This window comes from Heterocephalus glaber, unplaced genomic scaffold (assembly GCF_053883595.1).
Source record: "Heterocephalus glaber isolate CG9 unplaced genomic scaffold, H.glaber_assembly_v1.0 deba00001600, whole genome shotgun sequence".
Classification (NCBI taxonomy): domain Eukaryota; kingdom Metazoa; phylum Chordata; class Mammalia; order Rodentia; family Bathyergidae; genus Heterocephalus; species Heterocephalus glaber.
The window spans coordinates 44,906,511-44,927,246 of NW_028258372.1; the positions used below are offsets into that span (position 1 = coordinate 44,906,511).

At 42.4% G+C, this 20,736-nt stretch overlaps 1 protein-coding gene across 5 annotated transcripts in view; it reads left to right on the forward strand.

Annotated features, from left to right (window-relative positions):
* Utp25 (UTP25 small subunit processome component) overlaps nt 1-20,736 on the forward strand; it is a 93,878-nt gene that overhangs the window by 65,402 nt on the left and 7,740 nt on the right. Inside the window, exon 12 of one of the 5 annotated variants that reach the window (XR_002388634.2) lies at nt 3,054-3,263. The exons of 3 other annotated variants lie outside the window; for them this stretch is intronic. Coding sequence is in view for 1 of the 2 variants with exons in the window: in XM_021242486.2 (XP_021098145.1) it covers nt 3,054-3,150 (97 nt within the window). In the remaining variant the exon portion in view is untranslated. Of the gene's footprint in view, nt 1-3,053; nt 3,399-20,736 lie in introns of those variants that run through there. One more of the 5 variants, XM_021242486.2, reaches the window with a different exon arrangement.

Genomic DNA, 20,736 nt, shown 5'->3' on the forward strand with positions numbered 1-20,736 from the left:
TGCTTATGTTATTTGCAAAAGAGAAAGATTTGTAAGGCAGCCAAGCATGGAGATGAGACACCAGGTCCCAAATCCATGTCCCCAAGGGTAGGGCTGATGGTTACTTAAGGATAAAGAAGCAGAGGGCCTGGAGGGGCGGGTGTGATGTTATCTTTGGTCTGCACCTGTGTGATCAGGCTTCATGACTGTTTGCCGGACACCTGCCCTGCAATGCACAGTGTTAGCGAGATCTGAGGGTGGAGCGTTTTTCCCTGAGGTCAAAAAGTTGCTCCTCAGACACTGGCTACAGGCCTGGGTGAAGCCAATGTTTTCACCAAAAGTGGCCCTTCCAGTCCTTGCAGTCACCCAGGCAACCATTAGCATGACCCACCTCAGAGGTGCCAGCTACAGCACAGCTGGTGGGAGCGCCATGATCGATGGGGATGCCGACCTCCCAAATTCCTGATTTTTTTTTTTTTTTTGGTACTGGGGATGGAACTCGGGACCTTGCGCTTTTGAGACAGGCAGCAGAACCACTGAGCTACATTCCCGGCCCTCAAATTCCTAATTTTTAAAGACAACTGAAAATAGGCAAGCAAAAGCAAACGGAGCTGGAGTGTCCCTTCAGGTTTCCCCTGAATCTTGGCCCTTGAAATCCAGCCAAGCCGCTCCATCAGTAGCTTGTTCCTCTTTCCTTCTGAAGCCCAGCTATGCTGGGCCGGCCATACGTGGTTTGTTTAGCCATTCACCAGTTAGGAGTGTTCTGGTTGCTTCCGATTCTGGCCATACAAATAAAGCTACTATGAACACGGGGAAGGTTTTTGTGTGAACGCAAGCCTTCATTTTCCTGGGCTAAATACCCAAGCATGCAAGTGCTGCACCTAACAATTTTTAAAAAAAGAGCTCTATAAATTTACCATGCCAACCAGACACCAGTCCCTGTTTACCAGAATCACCACTACCTTCATTACGTCTATCAAAAATAGGTTCCTAGTGAATCAGTGATGACTTAGTATGTTTAAAACAGTACCTCAAAATGGTTTAATATGCATTTCTTTGATTACTAGAGTCATTGCTTCAGGCTGCCACAGAGCCACTTGAAAGTTTTAATGGAGTTACAAAATTACACTGATATGGGAATTTCCATTTGAATAGTGTTTCCACCAAAGATTTCTCTTTCTTTCATCTCCCACAGGAACCAACAGAGTACACAGTCACTGAGGGTTTTGAATCTCTCTTTCAAAAGCCTCCTACAAGGCCGGGGATTTAGATCAATGATTCTGCCACCTGCCTCTCAAGCACAAGGACCCAAGTTCGATCCTTGGTACCAAAAAAACAAACAACAACAAAAAAACCAATCATGATGAACAAAATTGTGTGTGAGCTGGAAAAGAAAAGCAACTTAAAAAAAAAAGCCTCTTACATCTATCTAACCAGTTGTTTTTAGTCTCATTGCTGTTTGTGTAGTTCACAGAACTATAAAACTAAACCTATGCTACCACTGTCTTCCATGCCTCTGGTACCTTCAGTTTTCCTGCCAACAGTTGTTGTAACTCATTTACTGAGCAATAGGCAAACTGCTATGAGTCTTATATATTTCCTCTCTCCAAACAACCCAATGAAACCAATGTTAACTCCATTTTATAGATGTGGAAATAGACACAGAAAATGAAAATCACCACGGAAGTCACATAACCAGTACACAAAAGAGCAGAAGTGTATTCTGAGTCTGACTGTTCAGTCAGCCTTCTATCCCACCCGGGGCATTTCTGTGTTGCTGCTAAGTCATGGTCTTTTAGCCCCAAGCCCATGACTTTATATTCTGCGCTGTGATACTGGAGCCGTGTTAGGGCTGTGTCTAGATGTCCCCTGAAGTCTCATACAGCCATAGGTGGGGCTTTTGGGGGTGGCTAGATCTAAGGTATGTGATGCTGGGATCAAGGATGTGATGCTGGGATCGATTCACAGTGTGGCTCTAGAATGAAGGCTGCCCCTCCCTGGGTGTGAGCACTACCAGAATGTAAGGGACAGAAAGAGGGCTGCTGCTGTCACTTGCTGCTTTTGCTGCCTCCTGCCTTCCACCTTTCACACCATGAGCTGTTTCTCCTCTGCGATGCCCTCTGCCATGCCACCCTGCCTTGGTGCCAGCCGACTGTTGACTGAAACCTCTACAACCTGTGAACCAAATAAATCTTTCCTCTTTTAACTTTGGGTGTTGGGTATTTTGTCTCAGCAATGAGAAAAGTAACTAAGGCAAGGCAGGACTCTGAAAACTACATTCTGTTCTGCCACCTGGCCCTGTGCTGGCTCTGTCAATAGGGGCACAAGAAGGAGCAGATTCAAGAGACTTCCTGTCTGCTTCCCTCGGCCTTCCTCTCTGCTTAAGTTCCTTGAGCGTCACCTGGCAGCCTCTCGCACGGAAGCAGCTGAATTCAGTCTTCGGTTTCTCTAATGCTTTTGAACTTTAACTAGTCAAATGCTTGGGAATCCTTGGCAACTCCAGCATCAGCCAGCTGTGCCCCCTTTGAGAAGTCGGGGTGTCAGCTCCACCAGTCCTTCCTCCCATGCCTCTCACTCCTCTTAAGTTCCAGGACTCGGTCATCTGACCTCTTCCGGTTGGTCCCTCAGCCCTAGGGGTGCGAGTCTCCTCCCGTCACTAACTTCACAATACCTTCCAGTTCTCTTTTACCATCTCAGGCACCTAGTTGATGACTCTGCACCTGGGTAGAAATTCCAGAGAATCTGTTTCCAGGAGGAACTTAGTCCGGGAGGCAAGGGAACGAGGGATGGAAGGAGGAAATGCACTGAGTGACACTGAGCTCCACTTGGGTGCTTATGTAGGACCAGAGCACCCACCTTCCTGCCGACTCGCCCCACCCCAGGGTGAATCTGTGCATGGCCCATGAGTGGATGGATGAGGGATAGGAAGTCAATGCCCTGGCTTTAATTTGGGCTCCAGGCAGAAGCTGCAGGGCTGCTTCATGGTGGGTCACTTCCACCCCAGCCTTTTCAGCCATGTCTCCCCAGTTCTCCCAAGAAAGCTGCATTGGTAACACCCCACGGTCTTTTCCCAGGCACCTCCGTCTGTCAGCTGAAATTAGGGATGCCTGGCTCCAGGCTCTGCAGACTCCGAAGAACACCACGGCTGGGCTTGTGATGGAGCAGGGCTGAGAAAAACTGGAGCTACAGGAACAGGCATAATTTCCATTTCCATCAACCCTGAAGAAAATGAAAACACTGGGCAGGACACAACTTCTGAAAATAGCCGAATGCAGAGACAGCAGGTTAGCAACCCCAGGAGCATTCCCAGGGTATTTTTGTTGTTCTGTGTTTTCACCCACTTTTGAACTTTAACAAGTCAAATTGCCTTGCAGCCCCAAGGTCAGTTCAGACTACATGTGCCACATGGCTGCTCAGAATCTGCATTTATTTTTCTTTTCCTCTCCCTGTAATTCTGTAAATAAAAGGAAAATAATGTATGAAATTGCAACTTCTCTTCCACTCACATTATATAAAATGATGACTTTTGGAGAGAAGGAATTGATTTACATTATTTAAATCCTAAAATGACTAATGGGAAAAAATAGTCATCTCCCATAATATATTCTAAGAAGCTGCCACTTGGGTTTTTCAAAGCTTTAACTTGGGCTGGGGATTTAGCTCAGTGGTTTTGCCGCTTCTGGACTAATTATCTTTGTAGTCATAAGTGCCATTAGAATTATATCCTGCTGCTTCGAAACAGTAGTCAATTAGTTTTTAATAAGAGGAAATTTATATGAAGAAAACAAAATATTCTGCAATAAATTATATGACTTCAAGCACAGAATAAAACCTGTGGGAGATATTTCAAGGGAAAATGTTTTTGTTTTATTTTAATATCATTATAAGCTATAATTACATTTTGTTTTAGAGATATTAGACAACTAAGTCTCTAATTACTAGAAGTTTGGTTATCTGAAAAATTCAGGATGAGAAATATGTAATATGTCACTTTAGATAGATGAGTGTTTGGAAAGAAGTCTCAGATCCCAGGTATGGTGATGAATCCTCACGCTTTGCTTAAACTCAGGCGATATTACGGGAGTCTTGGGAAAGGCCTTAAAATAGTGCTATGAAAGTCTAGGCTGCACGTTTCACGCAGCTGGAGTTTTGTTTGCGTACCTTCACCTGTGCTTCTTTACCCACGCCCCATGCTCCCCATGGTTTCTGTTGCACAGTCTGTCAGGTCCCCGAGCCCTGGGCAGCAGCGCAGCCGTCTGTGTGTTTACCGCTTGGTTCCCCCGGCTCAGGCTCCTGCCAGACCAGTGGTGGCAGGGGAGCCACAGAGCGGAGCCCTGTCCTCAACCGCACACGCGAAGGGGCCAGGTCGTAGACCCTCACAGAGCCTAAGGATGATAAGAGAAATCAAGTGCACAACGGATGCAACGCACGCAAGTCATTCTGAACCATCTGCTGCAGAGCAGTCTTCCACGCAACTGGTCCCTCGTGCCAAACAGGCCCGGGGCTGCATTGTACCCTGCATATTGTCCAGGCTAGAAATCTGAACACACACGAGCAGGGCTTAGCATTTTAACCAACTGAAAGGGAAATGTACGTGCAGGAATAAGTACCTGCGTGCTAATAGGCCCGGCTACGTGCGGGTAACTGTGAAGGACCCCTGGAGCCGGCGTGCAGACCCTCTGATGATGACAGTGTGCCGTGTGCTGTGCACTTCTCCTCGGTCTGCAGAGAGCGCGGCCACTCTTTCCACAGCTCTGTAGAAGGAGGCAGGAAAGCTGCATCCAAAACAGGCGCACCAGCGTTGCGGTGTCTGCCGGTCACGCAGGAATTAGTTCCTGCCTCCGCCTCCCTTCCCAGGCTTTCCTCTTGTAGACACTCCTTCTCCACGGAGGGAGATGAGAACCGACCGCACCTCCGGGCACAGGTGCTGACCCTGATGAGTCGAAGTCAGTCAGGGTCCTGCCACTTCCTTGTGACGCTGAATGGCAGTTTTAAATCATGGCCCCAGTGCTCCTAGTGAGAGGTGGAATCTCCGTCCCTCCCCTCGACCCTGGGCTCTTTCATCTCTGGACCAGGGGATTGCGGCAGAATTGACATTCTGCCGGCGGAAGTGGGCAGCTCCTACTTCCTGTCTCTCGACGCGGGAAGAGAAGCCGCAGCGTCGGGGGTTTGCAGAGCAGTGTGTGAGCGAGCTCCGGCCTGAGGCTTCTCGGTGCACCATTCCTGGCACGGGCTGAAGGGCAAGAGAGCACTCGTGAGTGTGAGCGAGGCGGGCACGAGAGGCCTGGGCCTGCTTGTCCAGCAAACCCACTCTTGTGAGGACCGTCCGCGGGCACAGCCGCGCTCCCCCGAGTGCCCGGCCCCTGGGCTGGGCGTCCGAGGCCCAAGTCCCCATGCTGTTGCGCTGCAGTCGAGGCGTCAACACATGCGCTCCGGGGGACACTCGTGAGCCACAGCTGGCGTTCTTGGTGCACACTCAGTTTTGTGCGAGCATCGACAGTCAGTTTGGAACATCTGCATCACCTCGAAGAGAAGCGCCAGCCCTTCAGCTGCCAACCCTCTCCGACCTCCGGCAGCCCTCGGCAGCCCTCTGCTGTCCCTGTAGATCTCCCCATCCTGACATTCCGTAGGGAGGGAACCAAATAGTGTGGGCGCTTGGGACTCTTCTTTCACCTTAGCACAATGTCTTAAAGTTTCTCCCTGTTATATCACAAATCCATACTTCATTTCTTTTTACTATTTTTAAATTTTAAAAATTTGTGATGAAATATACACAGCATAAAATGTATCATTAGGTAAGTCAATCATCGGGCATTAAGCCCAATCATGTCTCTGTGGCATCATCACCGCTTTGATCTCCAGAACTTTTTCATCGCCTGAAGTGAAACAGTGCACAGTAGCCAGCCACTCCCACCCCTGCCAGCCTCCCTAAGCACGACTTCTACTTTCTGTCTTAATGCATCTGACCATGTGCGGTGCCTCACAGATGTAAACTCCCACACTGTCATCCTCTCCTTTCATGTCTGGCCTATTTAACTTAGTATAACACTTTAAAGTTTCATGTATCCTATCTTAATTATTAAGGTTAATATACGTATATGTACAAAATTTCCTTTATCCATTCACCCATCATAAATATTCAGCTTATTTCAACTTTTTGCTGACTATGAGTAATGATCAATGAACACTAGTGTACAGATTTTCAGCTTTATTTTTTTTTGTGTGGTACCAGGGATCAAACTCAGGACCTTGTACTTGCAAGGCTGCCACTGAGCTAAATCCCCAGCCCTAGTGTACAGATTTTTATACTCTCGAGTGTATACCCAGAAGTGAAATTGCTGGGACATATCACCCTTCAGTGAATCATTTGAGGAGCGTTCAGACTTTTCTAGAATGACTTTCTCATCCTACCCAGTGTGTGACGTTTCTGATATTTCCACATGCTGAACAATACCCACTACCTGATTCCCTAATTTTAGCTATACTAGTGGGGTTTTTTTATTTTAGTGTAATACAAGTAGATATTAAGAAAGAAAATACAAAAACAGAGAGCGGAGCCAGGCGGGGCCAAGTGGGGCCCAGTGGTTGCAGGCTGACTGGGACCCACTTCCTCCAGCTTGCTCCACCAGCTTGCCACCAGGACAGGGTGAGGAGGACCCCCCCCGGGCACGCCCACCAGCCAACGGCTTGTCCACACGGTTGCCTCCAACAACAGCCCCCCTCCCCCCCTGCCTTTTGGCTGTGCAGCTACTTGGTTACATACTGCAGAGGCACAGGGGGACATAAAAGCCATTGTCCTGAGCAGCACAAGTGAACAACAGAGAGAGGCCCTGCCTCAGTCTCCCTGATAAAAACAAGCCCACTGGAAAAGTGAAGGGAATCTCTGCAATAAAGGCACACCAGACCACCATGATTGGTAAGTTGGAGGGACAGGGAGCTCAACTTATCATCAACTCCCATCGGAACCTGGAATCTGCCTGAATCTCACAAGTCTGGGACTAGCTTACTGAGACTCATTGACTTATAACTGTACACTGCTGCCTACGTTGTCTATTGTGGCAGCAGAGACATACCCTGAAGGAGGCCCTTCATTTTTAAAGATGATAGATTAATAACTACCACAAATTGTCATTCTCTAAGATGTATTTGATGCTATAATGTTGCTGATTGTATCACTTGGCCTAAGGTGTTGTGATTGATCTAAACAGTTGTCCTTCCTGGTATAATGAAAATGAGATACCCTCAGAGTCATTAGAGACTCAAAACCTAAAGATCAGCTATATCTGGAAGACACCTCTGAGAAGCAATCATTCCATAAGGGTTTTAAATACATCAAGAAAGATACTCACAATAAACAACTTCAAAATATCAGCCCAGGAACTAAACCAAGGACAGTACCAAAAATAAAAATGAGAAGACATTTAAGCAAGTCACAAACCCAGACTTCCACCCCACAAAAGGCAAATTCTGGGGGAAATGAGGTGGGAAAGTCTGATAATTAACCACCTGGACACCCTGAACTGATAGCACAGGAAGTAACAAAACAGATGAATGAGGCTCTAGAAAAATTCAAAGCAGAAATAATCTCCCAGATAACTACAGAGATGGTGAGCAGAGTGAGAGACATGATTAGGGGCTCTAGAACAGAAACAGATTAAAAAAAAAATAGATGAGCTCAGAAACATGCTGGAAGCCATGAATACCCAGTGTAAGAAAGAAATGGAACCCATGATCACCCAACATAAGAAAGAAATGGAATCCATGAAACAGATTCACAAATATTCAGGGATTAAAAACTCCATTGAAAGCATGCAGAGCAGATTAAGAGAATCTGAAGATAGAATATCAGCTATAGAAGACAGGATTGCAGTAAAGGACTATGAAAACAGAGATTTCTTAAAAATAGAAGGGAACATGAGAAATCTATTCAGCAGCTCCTAGATGATGCAAAGAAGAATAACATAAGACTGATAGGAGTCCACGAAAAAACATGAGAAAGTACAACTGACATAAAAAAACTGTTCACAGAAGTAATAGCAGAAAACTTCCCAGACAGAGGTGGAGATTGGACATACAGATAAGTGAGGCATATAGAACTCCAACTAGCTATGATAAAAAAAATGTACACCTAGACATATAATACACATAATAGTCAAGATGCCAGAAACCCAACAGAAGGACAAAATCCTACAGGCAGTTAGAAAAAAGAAATGAATCAGCTATAGAGGAAAGCCCATAAGAATCACGGCAGACTTCTCAACACAAACCCTCAAATCAGAGTATGGAGTGAAGTATTTCAGGCCCTAAAAGAAAATAACTTCCGAGTGAAGCTTAGCCGGTCCCAGAACGTGGAAGGAAGCTCCCTGCCTCCATCCCAGGCTCCTAGGGAAGAGAAGCTCAGCCGGTCCCAGCACCCAGAAGGAAGCTCCCCTGCTGCCATCCCAGGCTCCTAGGGCCAAGAAGGTGAGCCGGTCCTAGCACCAGGAAGGAAGCTCCCCCACCTCCATCCCAGGCTCCTAGGGTGGAGAAGCTCAGCCAGTCCCAGCACCCAGAAGGAAGCTCCCCATCTCCATCCCAGGCTTGTAGGGCAGTGAAGCTCAGCCAGTCCCAGCACCCAGAAGGAAGCTCCCCTGCCTCCATCCCAAGCTCCTAGGGTACAGAAGCTGAGCCAGTCTCAACACCCAGAAGGAAGCTCCCCTGCTGCCATCCCAAGCTCCTAGGGCAGAGAAGGTGAGCCGCGTGGGTGCCAGAAGCATCCCCCACCCCACCATGGAAATGAGAAGACACATAAACAAGCCTCAAAAACAGACTTCCAGATCACCTACAGCAACCCCAAAGGGAAACGAGATGGAACACTCTGATACTCAACCATCTGGACTCTCTGAACTGGTAACAAAAGAGGATCTGGGAAAAATGAAATCAGAAATAATTACTCATAACAGCAAAGATTTTGCTCATGGTGCAAGACGTGATTAATAAATCTAGAGAGGACACAGATAAAAAATAGAGGATCTGAAAAACATGATGGAATCCCAACATAGGAAACAAATGGAATCCATAAAACAGATACAAACAGATTTCCAAGAGATTAAAAACTCCATCAAAAGTCTGCTCAGCAGAATGAACCAATGTGAGGATAGAATTTCACATATAGAAGATAAGATTGCAATTAGTGAGGAGGAAAAGAAAAATTGCTTTAAAATTGCAAGGGAACATGAGAAATCAATCCAGCAGCTGCTAGATGATGCAAAGAAGAATAACATAAAACTGATTGGAGTCAATGAAGAAGGAGGAGAGAGTGCAGATGACATAAAAAAACTGTTCACAGAAGTGATGACAGAAAACTTCCCAAGGAGGGGAAAAGAACTTGACATACAGATAAGTGAGGCATATAGGACTCCAGCTAGCCTCAATCAAAAAAAAAATCTACACATAGGCATATAATAGTTAGGATTCCAGAAATCCAACAGAAGAATAAAATTCTACAAGCAGTGAGAGAAAAGAAACAAATCACATACAAAGGAAAGCCCATCAGAATCACAGCAGACTTCTCAGTGCAAACCCTCAAGGCAAGAAGAGCTTGGAGTGATGTATTTCAAGCCCTAAAGGAAAACAGCCTCTAACCCAGATTGATGTACCCTGCAAAACTATCTTTCAAAATTGATGGAGAAATAAGATACTTTCATGATAAAGAGCACCTCAGGAACTTCATGAATACCAAATCAGCACTCCAAAAAATTTTAGACAATACCCTAGGAAAAGACAATGAGGATCACAACCCCAGGAAACCCAGCAGAATGAATCCATTGGGTGTGACAAATTAAACGCAAAGGAGGAGAATCTAACAAAAAGAAAAAGTCATGACAAGGCTTTTAAAACTTTTAACTTCATCTCCCTAATGAGTGTATAATTCAATCTTATTATTGTACTGATTAGTATTTTTCTGATTCTAGAATTGCATACCATTCCTTGTGCTATACTGGCTATTTATCATCTTCTTATGTCTACTTTTTAATTGGGTTGTCTATTAATGAGCTCTAAGAATTCTTTATATATTCTGCTCATAGGTTATATGCATTGTAAATATGGTCTGTTTAAGGACTACTTTTCATTTTAATGATGTCATTTAAAGTTCTATATTTTGATGGAATCTCATTTATCAATTTTTTTTCTTTTATACATCATGTTTTTTGTATCCTAGGTATTTCTTGCCTACCCTGAATTCATAAATATTTTCCCTTATAATTTCTTCTTAAAGTTTTATAGTTTTAGTCTTTCATATTTAGGTTCATAGATCCCTTCAAGTTATTTTCATGTATGGAAAAAAAGGGTTGAGGTTAATTTTTTATATACAGATACCAGGTGTTCTAGTGCCATTTGCTGAAGACACTATCTCTTCCTCGGCTCTTGAATCAAGTTTATATTCTATAAAATGCTAATGTTAAATAATCTTTCAAAACTCAGTGGACCATATATGAGTGGTTCTATTTCTAGATTCTCTGTTTTATTCAAGTGATCTATATGTCTTTCCTTACACCAACACTGCCTTGATTACTGTAGCTTTAGAGGAAGTCTTAAAATTAGGTACTAAACGTCTTCCAACACTGTTTTTGTTTTTGTTTTTGGCTTTTCTGGGTCCTTTGTACTCTTACATAACTTTTAAATTTCAATATCCAGTTCTTCATTTATAGCAAGTATACACAGATCTGAATTTTTATATATACCTTGTGTTTTCTAATCCTGCTAAATTTAAGTAGAAGTTCTAGGGGCTCCTAGAGATTTCTTAGTATTTTCTCTGTAGATGATCATTTCATCTACATATAAAGATTTTGCTTCTGCTGTGCCAATCCTATCCTAGTTGTGTCATTTTATTGCCAGACTATTTTGGTTTAGACCTATGTTTCAAAGTATAATGGACAGATGAAAAGTAGGCATATATGCCCTTGTTCCCCACTTTAGGGAGAAAGCATTGTATCGTCCTCATTCATAGAAGGAGTTTTTGTTGGAAGTATGGAGTACATGTCTTTGATCTGTTGAGAAGGTTCTGTTTTATTTCTAGTCTCCTGATAGCTTTTACCATGAACAGCTGTAGAATTTAGTCCAATACTCTTTCTCCAACTAGTGACTGGATCATATAACTTTCTCCTTTCCTCTGTTAAAATGATGACTTTTGGGGGTGGATCTTCCAATGCTGAACCAACACTGCCATCCCTATAATAAAACTACTTTCACATACTGCCAGATCTGACTTCTAAGAGTTTGTTTTCTTAAACAAATTTCTATCTGTGTTCATACTTTTTTCTTCTATTATCTTTATCCAGGTTTAGGATTAGCACAATGTTGAATTTCTAAAATGAGGGGAGAAGTGTTCCTTCTTTTTTCTGCTTTAATTGTTTGATATAATTTATCAGTTAAAATGTTTATGAGCCTGCTGTTGTCATATAGGTAGGTTTTCAAGCTAGGAATATACTTTCTTTAATAGGTGCTATTCAAATTTTATATTTCCTCCAGAGTTAGTTTCATTAATTTGTCTTCCAAGGTACTTCTTAGAAGTTGTCAAATTTATTTCAAAAAAGATTTTTGTAATATGCTTTCTATATCCTTTTAAATACCATGCTGTTTTTATCACAGTAGCTTTGTAGTATAGTTTCAAGTTGGGGGTTGTGATGCCCCCTGCCATGTCTCTGTTACCTGGAATTACTTTTGCTATTCTGAGTCTCTATTCTTTTTGATATTATTGTATATTGAATTTTCTTAATTTCATCTTGTTTGCTCCAAGTGTGCAGAAATACAACTAAAGCCGAGTGGGGTAGGACAGGCCTATATCCCAAGGGGAGGCTGAGGCAGGAGGATTGCCATGAGTTTGAAGCCAGCCTGAACTACATAGTAAGACCTGTCTAACAAGAAAAAAAAAAGAAACAAATATAATTGATTTTGTATGTCGTTCTTGTACTCAATACCTTACTGACCTAACTTATTAGTAGTAATACTTTTTGTTGATTCCTTAGGATTTTCTATATGTAAGACCATGGCATATGTAATAGAGTTTTATTTCTTTCCCCCAAAATTTGATAGGTCTGTTTCCTTTCTTTATTTCCTTGGCTAGAGAAGCTCTTGTACAATGCTGGGTAATATATATACAAGCAGACACCTTGATTCGGTATGGATCTTAGGGGGAAGGTGTACAGCCTTTCACAAAGGAGTGTGATGCTGTCAATGTGGTTTTTACAGATCCCTTTGATCAAATTCAGGATGTTCTTGTCTATGCCTAATATATATATATATATTATATGTGTATTATATATATTTAAAATTTTTAATTATAAAGGCATTTGAATTTTGATTTATTTTTATTTTTATTTTTTGAGATAGCGTCTCACTTTGTAGCTCAGGTTGGCCCTGAACTCATTATGTAGCTCAGGCTGGCCTCGAACTCAAGGCAATCCTCCTGCCTCTGCCTCCTGAGTGTTGGGATTACAGGCATGAGCCACTACGCCTGGCTAGGTTTATTATTTTTATATGTTATTTGATTTAGTTCACTAGAATTTTGTAGATTCTCATCCATATTCGTGAGACCTTAGCCTGCAGTTTTCTGTTGATGTTCTGTGTGATTTTGGTATGAGACTGATCCTGGCCTAATGGAATGAATTGAGAAGGGGCTGGTGATTTAGTTCAGTGGTGTTGCACCTGCCTGGCCAGTGCAAGATCCTGAGTTTGATCCCTGGTACCAAAAAAAAAAAAAAAAAAAAAGAATGAGTTGAAAAGATTTCTCTTCTATTTTTAAGTAAAATTTGTGAAGAATTGGTCTTACTTTTTCTTTCAATGTTTCTTAGAATTCGCTAGTGAAGATACCTGGCTCAGGCCTTTGTGCAGGTAATTTTTGATTACTAATTAAATCTCCTATTGTAGGTCTCTTCAGATTGTCTACTTTTTCTTGATCTAGTTTCAGTACTTCGTGTCTCTTTTAAGGAATTTGTCTATTTAATTTATCTAATTATCATAGTATTTCTTTATAATCTTTTTAGATCTGTAAAGTTGGCAGTAATGGCCTCTCACATCTAGTTTCAGTGATTTGATCTTCTATTTTTTTTTCTTGGTCAATCTGGCTAAAAGTTTGTCAATTAGTTTAACTTTTCAAGTAATTAGCTTTTGGGCTTTTTTGTTTTTGTTTTTGTACTGGGGATCAAACTCGGGACCTTGTGCTTGCAAGGCAGGCGGCGGAACCACTGAGCTAAATCCCTGGCCCCAAGAATTGGCTTTTGGTTTCATTGCTTTTCTCCAGTTTTAAATTCGCTAGTCAGTTTCTACCCTAATCATTATTATTTACTTCTTTTGCTTGTATTAGGTTAGTTGGACCTACTTTTTCTTGTGTTGTAGGTAGAAGGTTATGTTACTGATTTGTGATCTTTTTCTAAATGTAGTGATTTATAGCTATAGATTTCTTTCTGAGTGCTGCTTTAGTTCTATCTCATATATTTTGATATATTGTGTCTTCATTTTCATTAATCTCAAAATATTTTTGATTTTTCCTTTGATTTTCTCTTTGATTTATTGGTTATTTAGGAGTGTGTTGTTTAATTTTTGCAGATTTGTATGTTTTTCCATTTTTCTATTACTGATTTTAAATTTCAGCCCATCGAACCTGAAGGATATAGTTGACATTATTTCCTTCTTTTTGAACTGATTGAGTGTTTTAAAGATGGCCTAGCAGGTGTTTTATCCTGGAGGGTGGTCCATGTGCACCAGAGAAGAGCGTACCTTTTGCTGTGGTGGAGTGACGTTGTCTGAGGATGTCTGTCAGGGCAGGATGATTTATAGCTGTTCGAGTCTCCCTGTCTGTGTTCACCTTTTACCCAGTTGTTTTATCCATTATCGGAAGTGGGATGTTGAACTTCTTATTACCTTGAATAGTCTATTTCTTCCTTCCGTTTGTTGTACTCCATATTTTCTGGTAATCTATTGTTAGGTGCGTAGTGTTTAAAATTATTATAGCTTCTTGATGGATTTAGTCCTTATATCTTTTGTGTTAGGTTCTGTCTGATGTTAATCCAGCTGCTTCCTTTTCCTTATGGTTCCTGTTTGTATGATATATAATTTTCCATGCTTTCACTTTCTATCTATTTGTAAATCAAAAATATGTCTTATAGATAGGACATAGTTAGATCTTGTTTTTTCAGTACTATGTGACAATCTTATCTAGTGACTTCACATTTAATATTATTATTTAATAGCTTATTTAAGTATACAATATATCATATTTTATTATAAATGACTGATTATATATGTTATGTATCACACAGTAATACATACAAATAATTTATAATAATGTAGTTGGGCTTATGATATCATATTGTGATACAAGCAATATGGTTGGATTTGTGCTGCTATTTGATTTTTGGTTTTATATTTCACATGACCTTCTACTCCTTCTGTACTGTCTTCTTTTCCATTAAGTGAATATTTTCTAATGAAACTCTCAAATTTCTTAACAATATTTTGGTATTTTTCATCATCTATTATCTATCTATATTTTAGTGGTTGCTCCATGGCTTGCTATGTGCATCTTAACTTATTATAATCACTTTCTGATTTATAGTAACAATTCCAGTGAGGTATAGAAATGTTATTCTATTTTCTTCCCCTTTTAGTTACATTAATTATCATACATATTGCATTCATATATATTGTAAACCCAACAGTACATTGTTGTAGCTATTACTTTACATAATTTCGTGTCTTTTAAAGAAGGAAGGAGAGAAAGAATATGCTTACAGCTTTTATTATATTAACTTTCTTATTTATCGTCTTTATTTGTTTCTGGAGGTACAAGTTACCATTTGGAATCATTTTCTTAGCCCAGGAGAGCTTTTCTGCCACCCAATTCCTTTATGCTGTTAATGACAAATACATTACATGCATCTATGTCTTATATGCCCAATAATATATTATATGCTATTGCTTTATGTCTTATACAGTAGGGGGATTTATTTATCGGATGAAATTCTGAGCTGTTTAACATCATTCTTTTGCTGCTTTTCTTGTTTTTCTGTGTGTGCTGAAGAGGTGGAGGAAAAGGAAGAGAACATAACTGATTCACGGTTAGCCTGGGGAAAGTTAATTCCCAGCAAGAAGAAACCCGTAGAAGAAATGACCAGGTTAAGTTTTTTGGCAATACTAATCAGAAATTAAGGGCACATAGTTTTTAGTCAATTAGACTGCTACTTGCTAACTGAGTGACTTTGAGCAAGTAACTAATTTTGTTTTTCTGAGCTTCTTTTCTTCCTCAGTACAATGAGTGTAACAATATCTATGTGGTGTTGGAATTGAAATGTTGTGACATATCCCAGGTGTTCAAGGAATGAGTTAATATACTCCAAAAAAAGCCCCACACGAAACCAGAGCTGATCTCCACAAAGGGTGGGAGGAAGGACAGCGATCCACAGTTGCCTGGTTGTCTTTGGTAGAGCTCTTTAACTGAAAAGCAGAGTGGACTTTGAGGACCAGGGATGTAGGACCAATTAAAAGGACGTAAAGCTTTTCTATATTCTTTGTCTCAGAAAACTGCTGCACACATTTGGAAGACAGTTTGTGAAAATCCCCTGTGACTACACAGTGAGGTGGTTTTTGGTTCATTATTTCTATGGCAAAACATCCTACTTGTAGGTCTTCTATTTATATGTATATTTGCTGGAGAGCTGTGAAAATCAGCCCAATGAGAAGAAGAGGGAATACTTGTTACTAACACAGTCTGTTTTTCTTGGAGTTGTTGTTTAAATTGGCTAAGGAGAAAAGATAAAAAATGTTTGTTCAAGAAGCATATCTTAATTTCTTGACTGTGGTATATGATAAGAGCAGGTAGCAGAGCATTTAGATAATAAGAAAAATCTCTATCAACATAGAATGTGCTTTTATGGTGTATTTTGCAATGACTATTATTTAGCCCTCACATATTCCCTCCCCTGTTGTCTTCATGGTGCTTTAAATCTTTCTTTTGTTCTTTTGCTTGTTTTTTTGGGACAGGATCCCATAATGTAGCCCAGGCTGACCTTGAACTCAAGGCAGTCCTCCTCAGCCTCTGGAGTGCTGGGACAGCTAAAATGACTTCTTTAATAAAATGTACAAGTTGTAAGTAACTTCATGGACAGAACTTTTAACAATATCAATATTTTAGAGAAAATTATCGGGAGAAAAAGAGGACTCATAAGCAGAACTGAGAAGTGATCTGATCTGCTGAAAATTCTGTGTTCTTGGTGGACGCAGTCCTTTTAGCATCATAAATGAGAAGCAAGCAGTCTGGTTGGCTTCTAGGAGCTAGGACATTGTATGGCGTATCTAGATGTCCTCCCAAGCCTCGTGAGCTCATGGGCGGGGCTTTGGGGAAGTGACTGGGCCATGGGTGTGATACTGGATTAGTCTACCAGGGTTGAGAGCTGGGTGTGATGCTGGGAGGGGAATCCTAGAAGGAGGAGGCTGGTCACTGTGGACAGATCCCTCCTGCCTCAGCCCTGCTGCGTCCTGTTTACGGCACCATGAATTGCTCCCTGCCTGCCATGAACTCTTTCTCCTCTGCCACGCCACCCCGTCTTGGAGCCAGCGGACTATGGACAGAAACCTCTAAAACTGTGAGCCAAAATAACCTTTCCTCTTTTAACTTGTGGGTGTCAGGGCTTTTGTCCCAGCAACAAGTGAGTAACTAAGATAGTCATCTTCCATTTGGGAAGATCATACAGAGTACCTTCTCCAGCGAGGCAAGCCCTGCATCCGGAAAAGCTGACCCTCCTCTCCTCCCTGCTGCTGGGTTAATCACTAGGCTTACAACCTAGCATGCCCACTGGGAGATGAAAAGGGAAGAAAGAGACTATACCCTGGAGAGGCTGCAAGAATTAGCTGTCATGCAGTCAGGAGCCAGGATGGCTCCTGAAAGAAATTAGAAAATAAGACTAAATTAGCAAGAGTTCATTGACTCCGGGAAACCTCTCAGTACAAGGATGGGAGGCTCTCAGAAACTTGGAGGAAGTCCTGGTTCATACTAAGAGAGTGGAAATTGGATGGCTGAGGCAGAGGGGTGCAGAAAGGACTTAACATCTCAGGAAAGGGGCCTGCTGCACTATCTCACATGAGGCCAGAGGGCTCACCAGCTTGTTCTCCACAGGAGGGCCTAGAAGTCACTTCCAAACCACACCAAAATGAGGCAGGAGACGATGGTGTGTCAAAGCTGGCTGGGCAAGTAGGTCTGACTTGTTAATTGCAAAATCCCAGGACACATGGGCAGAATAGTTCCCAAAGCCCTGCACTTGGACTTCTCCTGAGAAGTTGGGCAGGTTTCCGGTAGGATGGCCTAGACCTGGTCAGCCTGAGGAGAGGGTGATGCAAAAAGGCCCGTTCACTTTCACCTTTGGCCACTGTGTTCTCGCTTGCACGGTGGCTGCCCTCACCCTGTAGGGCGCACTTCTTTTCCTACTTTTCCTTGGCCTAAACGTGCTCTGCAGAGCACTTTTCTTTTCCAAATTTAGTAAATGCAAAACCTTGCTACTGTTTGCGCTCACCTCGACCAATTCTTTGCTAGGACAGAAAGAACCCAGAAAACACCACTAGAAAGAGACTCCAGCATCTCAGACCTGGTAACAAAAATACCAGGAATGTGCCGGCCAGACAGGCATCAGCATCACAGGGAAGATCAGCACTGGCTCTTCTCTGTGGACTAGGGCTGGTGGTGGGGATAGGTTACAGAGCTGGGCTCAGCAAGAGCAGCAGAGATGACAGTCAGGAGCACGTGGCAGAGAAAGCTGCTCACCTTGTGCTGCCCAGGAAGCAAGGAGGAGACAGGAAGGGGCCAAGGGCCCCATACTCCCTCCAAGCCACACTGCCAGTGCCTAACTCTCTCCCGCTGGACTTCATCTCTTGGAGGTTCCTCCATCACATCCCAGCAGAATCACAGGCTGGCAACCAGGTTTTTGGCCATGGACCTCATGGGACACTTGTCTAAATGCAGGGGTTCAGACAGCTTATCTGAAGCCCAAGTTAAGTGTAGGCTCAGAGCAGCTCTGGGGAGCCTGAGTCAAGAGTGTGTATATTTCATTCTAAATCTTAAGGCGAGAGCTCCCAACTGTCATGTTCTTTCACTTTCTCAGCTCAAAGGAGAGAAAAAAGCTGCATGGAATTGACTGGGGGTTACTCCTACAACCAAGGGTGCAGGTCTTCAACATAAATGTGATGCTCAGGGACTCAGCATTGGCAGGTGGGAGATGCGAGGAGGGGATATGTGTGGAAGGGGGAGATTGCCACAGACATGCTTCTCCCATCTTCCGTGATAGGTAACTGAGTGTGTTGGCTTAAGTAAGAAATGTCCAACTAAATGGATGAGCATAGTTCTGGGTCTGGCTGAGGAGGTTTACAGAAGATAGAAGACCCACCCTAGGGTGGTTTGTCACCTGAACAGTGTCAAAGGGAAACGAAGAAGGAAGGCTCGCTTGTGTTTCTTCGGAGGAGCTCCAGTCTCTGCTCTCACCTTGGAGTCCTCTCCTGGCTTCCAGTGCAGAGCTTTCTGCCTCCTGATAGGGACTCGCACGGGACACTGCAGTGAGCTCCAGGCCTTTGACTGGATCCTTCAGATCTCCGGCATGCATGCATCCCTGTTATTCTCTTCCATAACTGACTCTGTGAGCAGCCATTGTAAGCCAATCTCGTACATTCTTATATATTTGTACAACTTGCATTAATCTGTTTCTCTAGTAGCACTGACGGATACCCTCCCTCCCTCCCTTCCTTCCGACTTCCCTCCCTTCCTCTCTTCCTTTCTCCTTGGTACTGGGGATTACACCCAGGTGTGCTCTACACTGACCTAGATCTACATGCTCTTTTTTATATTTTATACTTTGAGACAGAAGCTACTCAGGCTGACCTTGAACTCTCAGTCCTTCTGACTCAAGTTCCTGAGCGGCTGGGATAACAGGCATGCACCACTGAGTCTGGCTCCTGTGTGTCTTTTCTTTCACCCTGAGTTATATCTCTAAACAAATTTTTATTTTTTATTTTTTATTTTTTAGACAACTTTTTAGTTTTTATTTTGAGACAGGGGCCTGGGTAAGTTACCCAGGGTGAAATTAAACTTGTGATCTTTCTGCCTCAGCCTCTTAAATTGCTGGGATCACAGGTGTGCACAACCATAACCAACTTCTAGTGTTTATTAATGAGACTTCTTTAATACTTACTATACCTGAAAGTTTTCAGTATGTGTTAGATTCCAGAACTTAAAATCATCTATAGGTGGAAAATATTTTGCATTAAAAATTAGTCTTTGTGGACTGGTTCACAAGCTTTGGTTCATACAAGATTTCCCTGGAGTGGGTACTTTTTGGAGGCAAAACCAAATTAATTTCCAGTTACATTTGGAAAAATAGACCCAATTTTTAAGAGTAGTTTTAGGTTCACAGCAAAACTGAGTGTAGGAGGGCTGGGGATTTAGCTCAGTGCTTCCATTCCGCCACCTGCCTTGAAAGCTCAGGGACCCAAGTTTGATCCCTGCTACCTCAGTGGAGGGCAAGTATCTGTCCCCTGGCGCACATGTGTAGCTGTCCTCACGATTGGCATCTGCCCTTTCCAGAGATTCTGATGATTCTGTGTGAGATGGAATCTGGAAATTTGTGTTTTTGACAGATGCCAGGTGATACTGATACACTATCAAGGGCCACACTATGAAAACTACCTGTATATAAAAAAAATATTATTTAGAGTAATCATAACTTGGCTTGGTTTTTTTGTTGCTTTCAGAAAACACTTATATGCTATTTTTGTGTAGATTAATCATTATTTTGAATTTAACCTTGTTTAGTTTTTTTTTTTTTAAAATATGATTTTGTTTCAGGAGCCAAGAAAACACTCGAGTATATGATGAAAGGTATTTTATTTTATTTTTTTTTTGGTACTGAGGATCGAACTCGGGTCCCTGCGCTTGCACAACAGGCGGCAAAACCACTGAGCCAAATCCAAGGCCCATGAAAGGTATTTTAAAAAGTGACTTGGGTATTCAGTACCCCGCTGGGGAGATGTGCTGCTTAGGTGGCCGCCAGGCAAACTCTTCTGGCGAAGGTGAAAAACTCGCTGCCAAATTCTTAGTGAAAATGCCAATTGAGACTTGAGGTCAGTGAGGGCAGGGTCCACCTCACCTCCTTCCCACCAGTTTTCTGGGAAAGAAGATTCTTATCGCCCCAAAAGAAGCCCTTAATCCTCAGTATTCTAGAGTAGGTCACTGTCATAACAAAGGCGTTGGACTTAATTTTTTTAAGGCAAGTGCTGGATATCTTATTATGTGACTCAGGAATGAAGTAGAATTTTTAAAACTTCGGCCCATTGTTGACTTACTTTTCAGAATGAATTAGCATTCAATTTCCTTCTTTTGCTTATCAAAACAATTGTAAGGCAAGTGTGGCAGCACATCCCAGTGCCTCGGAGGCTGAGGCAGGAGGCCAGCCTGGGCTGCACAGGGCCCTGTGTCAAAAAAGTATGACGATCCCGGTATATATTTTCCAAAGGCCCAACATACGCTTTAGTGAACTGATTTCATATTCTGGCTTCAAGTAACAAGTACGTGCGCTATCCACAGCTCATGCCTGAAACCTCTAATGCTTTAGCCTCATAGTAACCTCAATAACCTACATTTTTATCTGGGTGTCCTGTTGTGACTCCATCATTTCCTGTGTTTCAAGCCCCAGATTTATGAGAATAGCACCACAATGTTTTTTTGTTTCCTATGTTTAT